The sequence below is a fragment of the Bacillus rossius genome, chromosome 2, assembly GCF_032445375.1.
Source record: "Bacillus rossius redtenbacheri isolate Brsri chromosome 2, Brsri_v3, whole genome shotgun sequence".
In the NCBI taxonomy this organism is placed as follows: domain Eukaryota; kingdom Metazoa; phylum Arthropoda; class Insecta; order Phasmatodea; family Bacillidae; genus Bacillus; species Bacillus rossius.
Window position 1 is genome coordinate 121,329,569 of NC_086331.1, and position 16,499 is coordinate 121,346,067.

Genomic DNA, 16,499 nt, shown 5'->3' on the forward strand with positions numbered 1-16,499 from the left:
CTAATTAGTAATATGAGCACTCAACCACAGTGACCCAGTGACTAATAGGGACAGAGGTCTGTTCAGGTAACTAAATTTTAAAACCAACCAAAATCCTCCTCTTAATATAGTAGTGAGCAACAAATGCCATGTTTTCTATAACCTGCCACAATTTCATGAGTGTGTATGAGTACATGCATGCCACAAAATGTTGGGTTGTCCCTAACCCCACTTAAAGAGCCACTGCTTGAGTGCTGTCATTGTTTAGTTTCTTGTAAACACTGCTTAGTTCTGAGTATCTTTATGCAAAAATTAATTATTTTGGAAGCTTTTTCAAAACAGCTACCTAACATTATCATTCAATGTGTACCCTTAAAAATAAACTTAAAATTTTAAAGATTTCAGATAAAAGTAAGCCTGCAACAAAATTGTCTGTGGCATTTCAGGAAGAGAAAGAAACTTTTAGTGGCTGAAAAAGAACAGTGTAAAGCTTGAATAGTTGTGTGTTAATGCTTATTGCTTTTATACACACACATGCACATGCACACACCCACACTAACACACTACCACACTACCACTAACACACACACATGCATGTAGATCAACCAAATATTTGGATCAGAGCAAACATTAGCAAGAGTATTATAGATAAAACTATAATGTACAACATACCTTTAAAACCAATTCTTTCTTTTTGGTCTGTTCTGGCTTGTTGAGTTTTAAAAATCCAAATTGCCGACTGAAACAGTAAGAAATGCAATGTGATAAGGTCATAATACTTTTCTAAAGATCTAATATTATGTGAAAAAGGAATGTAAAAATTACTTCTTGATTAAATCTTATACATAATAGGAAACATGCACATATCCTTATTACAATAAAAACACTATCAATGTTTAGGATTAAGGCTAAATTAAAGTCATATAACACATAGACTTAAGACAATCTACAAACATAAAAAAATATGTTCCAACTGTTAGAAACTTCAATTTTTTAAAATAAACTAAGAATGACTCTGTATATTGATTAGCATTTCCTGGCTACTTGTATGTGTGTAGGTATGTACAGTAGAATCCGTTTATAATGACTCCGCCTATATTGATGAACCGCCTATTATGACGTAATAACACAACAAAATTTGGTTTTCATATAAAATTCTTTGTAAATAAGTTGGATATAATGACTTTGTTTACAGTGACATGTCGCTTATTGTGACCCATTTTTAATAAATTATGTCCGGTTATAATGACCGACATGATTCTTTACACCTTCGGCAATGTTCGTTAATTCCCGAAGACGAGGCACGTGGCTCATTTTTGTTTTGAACCTCAGTGAGTAATTGACACTTGAAGGTCATGCATTGTTGTTTGTGATATCCTGTGGAAAAAATGTCATCTCAACGCCGTAAAGCATTTACGATTGAGGAGAAAGGTGCAATTATATGCAGATTAGAAAATGGAGAATCAAACTCTTCTCTCGCAAAGGAATTTGGCGTGGGTCATTCAACAATCTCAGTGATTTTCAAAAACAAGAACCGGATTAAGCAATTGTTCAATTGAAATGTTTTCAAACCGAAGAGGCTTCGAAAATCGCGACAAGAAAATGTTGGTCAAGCATTAACTCAGTGGTTTAAAATCACGAGAAACAAGGGAATACCTGTCAGCGGCCCTATACTACAGGAAAAGGCAAATATTTTTGCCACGCGTTTTGGTATTCTTGACTTCAATTGTTCTGCAAGCTGGATCAGTCGTTTTAAAGTTCGACATAACATTGTGGCGGGAAAAATTGTCGGTGAATCTTCGTCTGTTGATCAAAATTCAACAACAAACTGGTTGACGTCTGTGTGGCCGAATCTACGAAGACAATTTTCTGATGATGAGATTTTTAATGCTGATGAAACTGGACTGTTTTACAAATTAATGCCGGACAAAACTTTGAAATTTAAAGGTGAGAATTGTAGTGGAGGCAAGTTGTCGAAAGACAGAATAACTGTCATGGTAGCAGCAAATATGAGTGGCACAGAGAAAAAGAAATTACTCGTTATTGGAAAGTCACAAAAACCAAGATATTTTAGTAGTGTCAAATCGTTACCTGTCGATTATGCTAACAATCATAGAGCTTGGATGACGTCAGTGTTTTTTGAAAAATGGCTTCGAAATTGGGATCGTGATTTCGTGAAGAAGAAGAAGAAAAATATTTTATTGCTGGTTGATAATTGCCCGGCGCATCCAAAAGTTACTGATTTAAATTCTATAACACTTGCTTTCCTTCCGCCGAATACAACATCAGTACTACAGCCAATGGATCAGGGAATAATATGATTACTCAAAACTAATTTTAGAAAAAACCTTGTGCTCAAAATGATTAATTGTCTTGATGCTAATGAAAACAACTCTTCTACGAAAATAACGGTGCTAGATGCAATTCTGATGGTTAATGATGCCTGGAATAAAATGTCACAAGTACCATTCACAACTGTTTCAAACATGCTGGATTCATTGGAAACCACAACGGTTTACCTGTTCAAACAGCAAAACATTAATTTTATGAAGATGATGTCCCTTTATATTTGTGGTCACAAAACCTAAATTCAGATTCTTCAGCAGCACCGGAAATGTGGGACGATTATGTTGACATCGATAGTCCTCTTCTCACATCCGAAGAACCCACCGATGAAAATATCGTACAGAACATTAATGCTAGGGAACACCTCAAAAGTGATGGGGAAAGAGAAGAGGAAGTCGAGGAAGCACCATTACCTACCGCAGAAGAGGCATTAAAGGCTGCAGAATTATTATCACGATTTGTTCATAGCAATATTGAAAATGATAATAATTTGACCATGGCTATGTCTTCTATACACAATAGTATTAGAGACTGTTATTACAATAAAATAAAAAAAAAAAAAAAGCAGACAAAAATTACAAATTTCTTAATTTAAAAATGGAAAATATGTACATATATGCATCATGTTTGTACACGTGTTTATATGCTAAGTTTCTCTATTAAAATACATAAGTATTCACCTAAAAAAAAGTTTTTTTTTATTTTCACAAAATGCTTTGTATGACGTCCGCTTATTATGACGTGTTTGTCAATTCCCTTCGATGTCATTATAAACGGATTCCACTGTATATACATTTAGGTGTCTATGTTATGTCACTGTGTGTATCTGTTTAGGTATGCATTTATGTGTGTGTATGTATGTGCATATGTTTGTGTATGTTTGTATGTGTATATGTGAGTAGGTGAATATGTATGTATATGTGTGTATGTGTGTCTATGGGTTGCCCAAGGTATGATACACGGACCAGCTCATGGTTTTTCAATGGCACTGTGAGGACCGGGCACTGGTCCTCGCAGTGAAATATGCTTATTTTCGCATTCTACAGCCTCTTAAGTATACACTAATGCATAGAAATCCATTTTTGGTGGTAGTCCTCATTTCGAATGACGAATGACGAATGACGGAATTCTCCGCCAGGCAGTGTCCTTGTTGACATTCACACACAATGCATCAACTTGGATAGTTTAATACTGGGACCATATGACAAAGAACTATCCTCACACACACTTGCATTGCACCACACATTCAGAGGACCAATTACACAGAAACCTTGAGGACGTGTGAATGTAAACAGATGAATGGTTTCAGAAGCCAATGAGAAGAGAGTAATTGTAATTTAAAATAGTGTGAGGATCATCTTACACAGTGATTTGTTCATTCACATTGTACATATTTTAACATTATATGAGAGGACCAATTACACACACATCCAGAAACCATGCGAGGACTAACCTTATTGGCCAATTGCTGTGTTAACTCACATTTGATGTTTAACATATATTGGGGGGACCAGTTACATAGGCAATAAAAAAAACATTAATATAAAATGAGGACCGGCCTTAGTACCCAATGAGAAGAGGGTATTTCAAATTTAAAACAATAAGAGGACCCTCTTAAACATTCCTGTGTTTACTCACATTTGAAGTTTAACATATATTGGACCTGGTATACAGGAAATGAAAAAAGTGAATCTAAAATGAGGACCAGCCACAAAAGCCAAAGTGCTGTTAAATTTTCAGCAGGAATATTAATTTTAAGTTTAATCATAACTTTTGCTAAATTTCGAAAGCATTTTTAACTTAATTTCATTTTTCTCTGATTTTACTTTATTTACTATAATAATATACCATTTTGAAATATATATATATATATATATATATATTTTTAATGGCTCAAATCTAGTTTATTATGGTTACAGTACGAGCATTCTTTTCTTCGCCAGATTTTCTGTGCTAGCCTCGCCACTTTTTTTTTTCTCTTGGGGTAACGCCCACCTGTCCACAGCATCCCGTTGTGCTGCCTACGTGATTGCCAGTAGTTTCTTTCTGTTTGACCTCACTTCTTCACATGATTTCCTGTAAAAAATCTGTCCTGCAGACCCTTTTTTTTACCCCAAGCATTTTTTGGTACCGCCCACACAACCTTGTTCTGAAGCTCAATTGTTTCATTAGTAATTACACACTTTATCCGTTGTCCAAGGAGTTCTTCAAGATGGCTCCGGTCAGTGATGGTTGGGCCTCCTTGTGTTTTTCACTTCTGTAGTTTGGATTTTTTTGTGAGTCATTGTCTATCACTCACTGTGAATTTATTTGGTGCTTCAAATGAACTATATGTCTGTAAATTTTCTTTGTCCTCCGTTTTCGGAAAGTCGTGAGAGAGAAGGTGAAGGAGGGGGGGGGGGGGGGGGAGAGAAAGAGAATCATCTATTTTTTCTTGGCCTTTTGTATTACTTTTTTTTCCGATGATTTGTGCATCTGCAACCTTATGTTGCAGGAAGTTCAAGTATTGAGTGATTTTCCAGTTTTGGATTTTTTTTTCAACTTTGCTTCTGCATATTAAATCATGTATCCTTGAATCTACGTCCTTGTCAGCCCGAGGAATATGGTTCTGCACAGGCAGCTGTACACGAGGTTTCTGTCTACATACTGTCACTGAAATTTTTTGTCTTCAATTATGTTTGTTCTTTCATTAATAAACTATTAAAAATAGTCTGTCCAACCATTTTGTCAATTAATGCCTATAAAAGATTATCTCATTTTTTTAACGATGATTTTTATTTTGTTCCTGCAGGTTTATTATCTACTTATATAGGTTATAGACCCAATGACTGATATCTTTATTTAAGAACAAAATTTTTTTATTCTATAATTTATAAAAAAATAAAGTAAATTGTAACATCATTAGCATGTAGGCTATGTCCAGGTGCACTCTAGGTTTTCAATACCTAACAAATATTTAAATCTTAACAACTATTTATAACCATTTAGATTACCTTTTCAAAATTTTTAATGTTGTTTGTCTATTTATTTAACACTTTGAGTGCTGGGCTTAATGATGGATTCCCTTCTAGAAAACTGGCCATTTTAAGTTTTTTTTTTGTAATTTTTTAATGAAAAATTATTTTAATAATAATTGGGCACTAAACATTTTTTGAAAGTTTGTAACTTCTTCTACAAAACTATATATATATATATATATATATATATATATATATATATATATATATATATATATATATATATATATATATATATATATATATATGGGTACACATATTGAATGTTTTCTTTTAGAGACATGTCTGAATATAACCTTTTTTTAGAAAATATAAAAAATAAATTACAGTAATAATTTTCACTGTATTCACAATGTGTCTATTGAATTTCACTGTTATCCAGTTCAAAATATTTCTTTAGTCACCTACAGAATTGTATTATATTAGTACATTATGATGTATAGTTTTATCTTGAATGGTACAGAGAAAAACAAGGTTCAATACACATTGCAAGTTTGCACATACTACACTGCCATTTCACAGATCTGTGGTTGAAAGCTCCATACGACATGCGCTGATCTAAAAAGGTTAACACCAAACTTCTTAGCATTGTAACTGACAACAGCAGCAGGTTTTATTTTCTCATTTCCCCTCCTGTCATTATATTTTATCCTCTTAACCTCAAGTCGTGTGGTGAGCATGTACACATCCCTTTTATCTTTCCAATAAAGCACCATCAAGTTTCCTTTCCTACGAAAAATTTGCTCCCCTCTTTGTTAAGTTGGAGTACGAAGTGTACGAGGCATACCAAGCCGGTTTTTTTGAACAGTTCCGACCAGTCCTGTCTGTACTTTTTCTAGCTGCACAGCTAGGGAAGGGCTTGTGTAATACCGGTCAGTAAATAGAGTGTGACCTTTTCCTGCCAAGTCATCCAGTAGTCGCATGACAACACCAGTAACTACGTTATCTTTAAAAGATTTGTGCAATGGGAGTGCATGACTTGATGTAAGTTTTTGGACATACGCCATTGCTAAGAACTTTTTTCAGTCGCACCTGTGTTTCCGTGCCATGTGCGTCTCTGCCTGAGGACGGGAGCAGATAGCAGTTCCCGAAACGTCGCTTGTTTCTGTTTAGGTAAAACTATTGTATTTGTTTGTTTTTTCGTTTTGTCATGTTTTTTGTCTCGCTTCAACTGTTGTGCTGAATTATTTTGGGTTTCAATATTTTTGTGTTGTCATCATTTGTGGGGATATTTTCGTTCTCTTAGTACATTTTTCTTTGTTTTTTCTTTGTTTGCTGACCATATTCCTGTTTCGGAATATTTTGTGGTGTTCATATCCTTGTTGACAACAGCAATTGTTTGCTTAATTTTGTGTGTTTTTTGTATATTTTTTTTGAGTATTTTTATTTTTATTTATTTATTTTATTTATTAGTTTTTCTTCAACAGAAAAAGTTCTTAGCAATGGCGTATGTCCAAAAACTTACATCAAGTCACCAGTAACTACATTGTCTTTGCCACAAAACACATTGTAGTTCCAAACATACCCTGTCTTTGAGTCGGATAGCATGTACACCTATATCCCATAATGACTGGGTTTTTGTGGCATGTATTGTTTGAAGTACAGTCTGCCTCTGTAGGCACACATTCCTTCATCTATTGTAATGTCTTCTGCAACTTGAAATGATGTTCTACATTTCTGACGCAACAGTTCGAGGAGTGGGCGCAATTTGTGCGAAAGGTCAAAACCCAGGTTCGCTTTTCTGTTGCATGTGCTCATTGTCATTCAAATTAAAATTTGCTAACAGTGATAAAAATCAATCCCTTGACATCAAATTAGGGCAAAAGTTGCAGGAAACCGCTGGTGTAGTGCTCCAGTGGTCTTTCATATCAAGGCGTTCAGGTTGGCTGAAGCAAAACAATCGATTCTATCGGCCCACATTTTCAATTCCTATGCGATCTAGCGGTGGAATTCAAAACTAAAATGAACAAAGAACTATTACTGGTAAAACGGCGGACGTAATACTACGACTAGCCAAAGGAAAGTATTTTTAGGTCAGTACATCCGTCGCATTTCTCAAAAGAAATCGAAGTACGTAAAATTACGTCCATAGCACTCAAAGTGTTAAATCATTTCTACTACTGCTTTAGACTAGCACGTTTTACATCAAACCTTTTATAAGTATTAATACCTAACTATAATAAATATTTATTTTCACTATTAATCAGCAGTCGTTTGGTAACCAGAGCATGGTTAGGTTACAAATTTGGTAATCTGAGCAGTTGTTACACCAATGAGGAGAGAGTATTGTCATTCAAAGCAATACAAAGGACCGTCTTACACAATGTTTTGTATACTCACATTTGCTGTTTATCATATATTGCGAGGACCTGTTTAACAGGCAGAAATAATGTGTGAATTTAAAACGAGGACCAACTAGTTAAAAACTAGTCAGTACCACCAACCACTTTGTTTTTTAATTACATTTTAGATAAAACTTATCCCTTCAATACAAGACATGGACATCAAACCAGCTTAATCCCAATATCAGTTGAATATATCATAGGATGACCAAAAAATGTTTGAATTCAACTTATGAATTCATAATGTTGGCCCTCAATTTTCAACCTCCATGCAAAAGAAAATAAAAAATGTATTTGTGATATAATGTGCTACTTCCCACTTCGAAATAATTATATAATCAAGATCACTTTGCATTCTACTTATTCATAAATGTAACTTCAAATGACACATGGGAAAAATAAATAGTATGAAATAAAACTAATTTACTTTTAAAAAATGCTTAAACGTACAATGTGAAAGATATAGTATAAGTTTCATCATACAAAACCTTCACATCATCATTGTTCACAAAGAATTATATTACTGACTTAATCAAGGAAGGATGTAGGGCATTATATATATATCTAATCACATAATCTGCATGTATTCATCAAAAGTTCAAAAACTTTATTTAGATATGTTATACATAGCACATTAAAAATTTATGGTAAGAAAATGTACGTAATAAACTAACTCATCTTGAACAAACCACCATGCTTTACTTAAGAAAAAAATTTCACTGTCACAATGCAGTGTAACATAATTTTCCTATCTAAAGACTGGCTCAGTGGGAAAACATATTTTACCTTTCAATGTGTTACAGTTATAAACTGTCACCTGTAACTTTCTTCCTACCCCACCTGGTGATAGACCAACCGTCATACTTCTGTGTTCGTAAAGTTGCCTGCAGAGTCTTTTCTTATGGGGTTAACCACTTTGACTTGTTCCACATCATCATACGTGGCAAGTCTACAATTCGTCATCACATCACACGTGGCCAGAACAGAGCAGGCTAGTCAAGACTATGAAAGACTGTTTCAGGCGGTTCTGGTCAGCAAGATTTGTTGGAGCTGAGGGACTATATATAGACTACCTTCAGGACTCCTTCAAGCAGAGTACTTCCACTCTCATCACCAGAGAATGTTAGGCTGCCGGAACACCACTACGCTGTCGCTGCCTTGACCACCGCCCAAATAGAAGACGTCAAGCTGCCAGAGACCACCGAACTCTACCAGTGCAGAGATGAATCAATATGGGTAAGATGGATAAGGATGGACTTGGCCAATAACCCGAGGAAGCAGCTGACGGCAAACTTCGAAGACCAGTAAGAAGGTAACTCACTGTGTGAGTAAATTACTGAAAACTCACTACTCGGTATCCAAGAGTATTCGGTGAGCAGAGTACCCAGGTATGTATTTTGCCAATCACCAATGACTGTACCTAAGTGGTTACTCGTTGAGCAAGTGAGGTGGAAGCAAATTGGAGGACTAAGTGAGAGCAAAACAGTTACAAGGAACAGAGTTCAAAGCTGGAAGAAGGGCTGGTTGGTCAGAGACAGTGACGAGGGGTGCGGTATGTATATAGACACCAAAAACGCTTATAAACGAGTGTATCTGCATAATTAAGCACTAAAATCGAAATGATGCTAGAAAGTTAATTTGTCATGAAACATTCAATATGTGAAGTTTCTGCTGGATAGAATAACGCCGAAAACTTTAAACAAGATATTTGAATCTTAGTCATATTAATTTCAAACCAAGTGTACGATGCTACGATACAAGAAAAGAATTTGTGGAGATTAAACTGTCCAACTTCGTGTCAACAGCACACATCGGTACGAGAGGACGCCATGTCACAGAAGGAAGGAGAGATGTCTACTGCTAGCCACACCACAGATCCTGTTCTGCAGTGTTGATTGGTGTACCAGGTCCAGAATATGATAACCAGGAGTGCCAGTTTCAGTCAAGGAACGCCCACTGTTCCAAGATGCCATCCTAAGCACTTACAGGAGTGGGACCAGTATTGAATACAAATTGTTTTCGTAAATAAAAGCAAGTAAAACAGTATTATTTAGGTTGTTTGTTACATCGCTGGAAATAGTTAATCTCTTGTAGTTCCTAATTTGTATCATTCACTTAATTGGTTAGATTTTGTGATAACCATATAAATTGAGAATTGTGTCACCCATAAATTTTTTATAAACTCAAAATTACATATGATTCGTACTGTTAATATCGAAGTAGGTAAAATATTTATTGAATTTACTAGTAACTAAGAGTGGATTTAAATGTTAACTTATCGTAAAATTTTGAGTTAAGTTAAACTTGTGTATTATTATTCCCAGAGGATACCTCTCAAAGTACCAAGTTATAGTTGTAAAAAAGGCTTGATATTCGTAGTTAAATGTCAATATTGAACTGTTAAGGTCAGCTTCATATAAATATAATAATTTTGGATTCTGATTGTTCATTCTTAATTAAGTTTGTCTTATGAACAACAGTAAGAATCAAACTTATTTTAGTTCTGATATCACATTAAAGGTAATAGTATCAGTTGAATGATTTATTTGTATTGAATTAAGAATGCCACACTGGTGTACAATGTTATTGGGATTTATGAAAAGTAATGATGTTGATTAGTAATAGAATCTATGATCATTTAGGCAAATTCAATAAAACATTTTGGCACTCTAATTATTAATGAAAACTATAGGTTAATGTCCTTTCAGGTAATACATTTTACATTGTTAGGAGAGAAGCATAAGAGTAGGATATTTTCTATAGACTTAAATTTTGGTCAACAATACATGGTTTCTTTGACAAAGATGTTTATAGTAGAATATACAGCATTTCTGACATTTCAAAATGCTGATAACAAGTCTATTCACGCGACCCTATCTATACTAATATTATAAAGCTGAAGAGTTTGTTTGTTTGAACGCGCTAATCTCAGAAAACACTGGTCCAATTTGAAAAATTCTTTCAGTGTTGGATAGTACATTTATCGAGGAAGGCTATAGGCTATATTATACTATCAATAACATTAGGGATCCTTACTAAAAGTCCAATTTAGAATCAAATGCATTGGAGGGGGTTAGATACAACATGCAGTACACGTATGAAGTGTGTGTTGACAATGCCGCAGGCGCTAGAAGTTTATTTCCTATTGCCTATTAACATTAATGTCACGCACTAGATACCTTATCATTCTTAATTTTCCCATACAAGTAAAAAACACCCGTGTGATATTAACAACGAAGCAATCAGTACCCTCATAAGAGTTCAATTAGTATTTAAATAGTTTTTATCACTTTGAATCGCAAACCTAAACTATTGTTTTTTTTCCCTCTCTCTGTATTTAATTTGTTTTTTTATTGCCTTTTTTTTCAAGTATATATATTTTACAGACTTGAAACTTCACAGTAATGTTCCTTATGTTACGCAGGATGACATTTTCCAAAAATTATATCCCATGGGTGGTTAAAACCAGGCAACAGTGGGTACTTTGTCTGCATGAGAACAGGATTTTGCATTGTTCATGCCTTCTGCGTCTCCACGGCAACGGGCATCGCGCGGCAGTGGCGTACCCACGAGGAGGGGTATGTATAATGAGCGGCGCAAGAGTGATCTGCTTGTAGACTGCCGTAGCGAAGTACAGGTACATCAGTTGTACGTTGCGTGCACGAGTCGGGAAACCATCGGTGCTATTCATTTTCTCTCCGGTACATTATACAACATTGTAATAAATTTTCACTGAATTTTGTTTTATTTACCATTACTGTAAATGGGAGATGTGGCTTAATTTTTTTTAATTAGTATAGCCGTGCGAAGCCGAGTCGGGCAGTTAGTACAACAATAAAAATAAAAATTTGTGATAAGTAGGTCAATGAAATAATTCAAAACATTTTAAAGCTACTGCTTTACAATTGAAAGGATTTCATCTTCTAATAATTGGTCTTCCTTCTGAGCCTCTTCTAAAAATTTTTGTTTCTTCACTTGCAATGCTTGAACCATTTCTGCTGATCCTTTTTCTTTCGGGTCATTCCATGTCAAATCAACACACCCATTTTACATGACCACTTTGGAATCTCCTCAAATTTTGTATAGTGGTAGTAGGTACTAAAAATAAGAAAAATATTTAATTTTAATTTTTTATCTCAAACGGTTTCCAAAATACAGCTATGTAAAGTTTTCAAAAAAGCGCCCAAAAATGCTGGACGAGCGTTTTTCAAATTGTTCTAGAACCTGTTCTAATTAAGCTAGAAAGGTGGGAGTGGTGTCATTTTACTCCATTTTTTATGGGCTTTCTTTTGACATATAACACACCATAGGTTTTAATAAAGTTTTTTTTCTAAACTCAAAATCAAAATTTTGATTTTGAATATATCAAAAAGTGCGTCCCAAAAAATTTTGAAAAAATTCCTACAAGTAGGCTATATTAATGGTAAGCATAAGTTAAAATTTCAAAATGGGCAGATTATGGCTTCATGGTTAAATATTATCTGCAAAAAGGTGATATTTTGGGAATTTTAATTTGGTAAAGATATTTTACTATGTTCTATTTTACCAACATCAGTAATGCTAATAATTTTACTATCTATAATAAATCTACACAAACATAGGTGTTGGTAGTTATGGCTATGGTTATGGTTATAATAAAACGTTTCAGAAGTTTTCTTTCACTTCGCACAGTTTGCAGAGTCTCTTCTTGAAAAATAACTACATGAAAACTGTAAACTGGAAACTAGAATTAGTTTAAAAATTAATAAACTTTGTTTACGCGGCAATGTAGCGATAATCGAGGGTCGCCATGATGGTATGGTCCAGTATGGTCGTATTTATCCCGACAACAACATCGTGTACCTTCGGGAAAGTTCGTATTGATATTAATTTATTATTGAGGTGACTGTTTATTAGTTAATGTCTTTATATAAGTGGATTTTAAAATATGTAGGTATCATTCAAGTAATTTTTAAAAAACAGTAAAGAATAAGCTAGAAAGTTTTAAGACTAACATTCAGACTGTAATCAATCTGCTCCAGCAGGCAGGAAGGAGAGGGCCTGAGGGGGGAGGGGGCAAGCTTTGCTGACAAGTTGAGACCTGCACCTCACAAGAATAGCTCACATAGCAGTTCGTCTGAGTCTGGTGCTCTTGTCAGTAGAATCAGTAGTTATGCTGAGAACAGTGATGTGATAAAGTATTAGTGAGTGTAACTACTAGTAATGTGTGACAGTAGTGAGTACTAATGATAATACAGTTATGTAATGTACATTATACATGTCAATATTTTTATTCAATTAATTATTATTTAAAGACAATTTTTTGTTGAAACTTGTAAATTGCAAAACGGTTTTAATCAATTTTAAATTTTAGACTTTAAAAAATGGAGAAAAAAGTTGTGTTTATTAGATTACAATGTTTTAATCCCTTAAAAAAAGAAAATCATACAGTCAGGGATAAAAAGACATTAAGAAATGTCACATCATGGATGTGCAGTTTATATCCTGAAATTCCAAAGGAAGCTAAAATTTGCAATAAATGTAGGAAAGAAATTACAGCTTTGAAGACAAACTTAAATGCCAATCAACCTGGCCCTTCAGCTAAGCCTTGCTTAGTGGCATTGAATGATGAAATGTCCAGTTCGGATTCAGACAGGGACCCTAACTTTTCTATTTCGAAAATAATAGTAGATCAAATGAATACTTCTCTTTTGGAGCTAGAAGAGTCTCCTATTGACAAAAGGAAAATCCAATCCAAGCAGTATGCAACAACCAAAGCAAGAAAAATTCACTCTGCAATGAAACGAAAACTTTTTGTAGCAGCAGATCCATCATCGTCCAGTCAAGAGGACGATCTTGACCAATCAGTTTTACAAAACCTCAAAGATCAATTTTCCGTTTCAAACAATCGTGTTAAGAAATTAATGATACTTACTTGCCTCCCAGAGGGTTGGGGGATAAGGAAGATTATGAGGGAATTTAATGCGCCAAACTATATGGTAAGACAAGCAAAAAAAATTTTAAAAGAGAAAGGTATATTAGAGACTCCCAATCCCAAGCCTGGTAAGACGCTCTCAGAAGATGTTGTAAATACTATTCATTCCTTTTATCTAAATGATGAAATCAGCAGAGCAATGCCCGGCATAAAAGATTGTGTATCAGTTGTTGAGGCAAATGGAAATAAAACCAAAATATCAAAACGTCTTATCTTGTGTAATCTGAAGGAAGCTTATACTCTGTTCAAGGAGAAATCCCCCCACATTAAAGTAGGATTCTCTAAATTTGCTGAACTAAGACCAAAACAATGTATTTTAGCAGGCAAAAGTGGCACGCATGCAGTGTGCGTATGTACTATCCACCAAAATGTGAAGTTGATTATAGAAAATGCCCGATAAGGAACTCTAACTAATGGTGAATTGAAGTCGTACAAGCAGTGTATGGTCAAAATGCAATGCAATCCACCAGCAATAACATGTGTCATGGGTGAATGTGCCGATTGTCCTGGGGTTACACCTATACAAACAATTCTTGAAGATGCCTTTGAAGAAAATTTGATAGAAAATGTCACCTTTCGTCAATGGGTGTCTGTAGATCGTTGCACTCTTGAGACTTTAAACAAATCTTCAGAAGACTATCACTTTCTTTTTGGAAAAACTTTCACCTCTAATAAAACATGATTTTATTGCTAAAATGCAGTCTGCTTTCATCAATGATAAAAAAGAAAATTTAAATGAATCAGAGTTTGTGATAAACCTAGACTTTTCCGAAAACTACACAATTGTGGTACAAGACGAGGCTCAGAGCTACCACTGGGCTAATGAACATGTAACTCTTCACCCTTTTGTAATTTATTACAAAAGTGAAGACAAACTCAAACATGTCAGTTTTGTTGTGGTATCAGATTGCTTGGAGCACAATACCGTGTCTGTTTATACGTTTCAAAAGAAACTTATTGAATTCTTGACAAAACATTTCCAGGCATTACCAAAGAAGATTTTCTATTACTCTGACGGGTGTGCTGGGCAATATAAAAACAAAAAAAAACTTCATAAACTTGTGCTACCATAAAGAGGATTTTGATGTTGAAGCTGAATGGCATTTCTCAGCTACGGCTCATGGAAAGGGCCCTTGTGATGGGATTGGTGGCACGGTCAAGAGACTAGCCGCTAAAGCTAGTCTACAGCAGCCATATGACAGTCAAATCCTGACAGCCATTCAACTTTATGAATGGGCAAAACAAAATATCAATGGAATACATTTTACCTTTTCAACCCAAGAAGATCATATTGAATCTGAAAAGTTTCTCGAGGAGCGTTTCAACCAGGCTATTACTATTAAGGGTACTCAAAAATTCCACTGTTTTATACCTGAACCCTCAAAACTAAGAGTTAAAGTTTTTTCGGAAAGTCAAACTGAAGACACTGTAGCTGTTCAAAAATCACCAGATAAATTGCAAATAAGTGATGTAAATGGCTACATAACGGCAGTGTATGATGAAAAGTGGTGGGTTGCTTATGTTTTGGAGAAGAAGGAAGAAGATGATGAATTAAAAGTAACATTTTTACACCCTCCTGGACCGGCAGCTTCATTTTCATATCCAAGGAAGCCTGAAGTGTTGTGGATATCAGTAACGGACGTCCTCTGCAAAGTTGATCCTACAACTCCTACTGGAAGGATTTATACACTTACAGCTGAAGAGACACTAAAAATAACTCAGGCAATGTCAAGTAACAAGTGAATTTGTACTCAGTAAGTAAATGGAATGCCTATTTGTTCATGTACAAACAATTAATACTACCATACACTACATAAAACGTACTGATTTTAGAAATCAACTCTCATTTCAAATATTTTTTACCTATTGAACCCATTGCATGCCCATTTTGAAATTTTGAAACATTCTTCCCATAAGTACAACCTACTTTTAATAATTTTTTCAAAATTTTTTGGGACGCACTTTTTGTTTTATTCAAAATCAAAATTTTAATTTTAAGTTTAGAAAAAAAATTTTTATGACAACCTATGGTGTGTTATATTTCATAAGAAAGCCCATTAAAAATGGAGTAAAATGACACCACTCCCACCTTTCTAGCTTAATTAGAACAGCTTCTAGAGCAATTTCAAAAACGCTCGTCCAGCGTTTTTGAGCGCTTTTTTGAAAACTTTACATAGCTGTATTTTGGAAACCGTTAGAGATAAAAAATTAAAATTTTATATTTTTCTTATTCTTAGTACATACTACCACTATACAAAATTTGAAGAAGTTCTAAAATGGTGAGGTAAAATTTTAATTCAAAGTGTGTTGATCTGACATGGAATGTCCCTTTCCTTAAAATTTTATTTTCATTTTCTTCTTTCTTCCGTTGTTCCAAAGCTTCATAGTATTATTGCAGAGGAAGTTTATTATGATATTAAAGTTTAAAGCAGGATGATATAGATTCTTCTTTGATAAGCACATCAACAGTATGAGTTACTATACGTTGAGATATATTGGAAAAGCAAAGATCCAAAAGATTTTTGGATCGCTGTATTTTCTTGCACTGAATTAGCCCAAGGCTAGATGTAAAATTAAGTACATTTTGAGCCTTGAATTTAATGTGTATATGCAAGTTATTAGCAGTATGATTATTAAATACACTAAACTGGACATGTTAAAATCATCAAGTATCAATATGTCTTCTTGACAGGTGATGAGTTTGTCTTCTGAAGTCTCAAAATAAAATATGAATTAGGAATTATATCTGGGTGTAAATAGATATTACTGAGCTAGAAAATTAGTAGGTTAAGTTTTAATTTTTAGACACATAGCTTCGATACCAGGGTAGTCATAGTTATA

The 16,499-nt window shown here is 34.4% G+C and overlaps 1 protein-coding gene across 1 annotated transcript in view; it reads right to left on the reverse strand.

The window, feature by feature from the left end:
- LOC134529706 (lysine-specific demethylase 6A) overlaps positions 1-16,499 on the reverse strand; it is a 235,905-nt gene that overhangs the window by 215,266 nt on the left and 4,140 nt on the right. Inside the window, exon 2 of the mRNA XM_063364070.1 lies at positions 652-718. Within this exon, the coding sequence (XP_063220140.1) occupies positions 652-718 (67 nt within the window). The remainder of the gene's footprint in view (positions 1-651; positions 719-16,499) is intronic.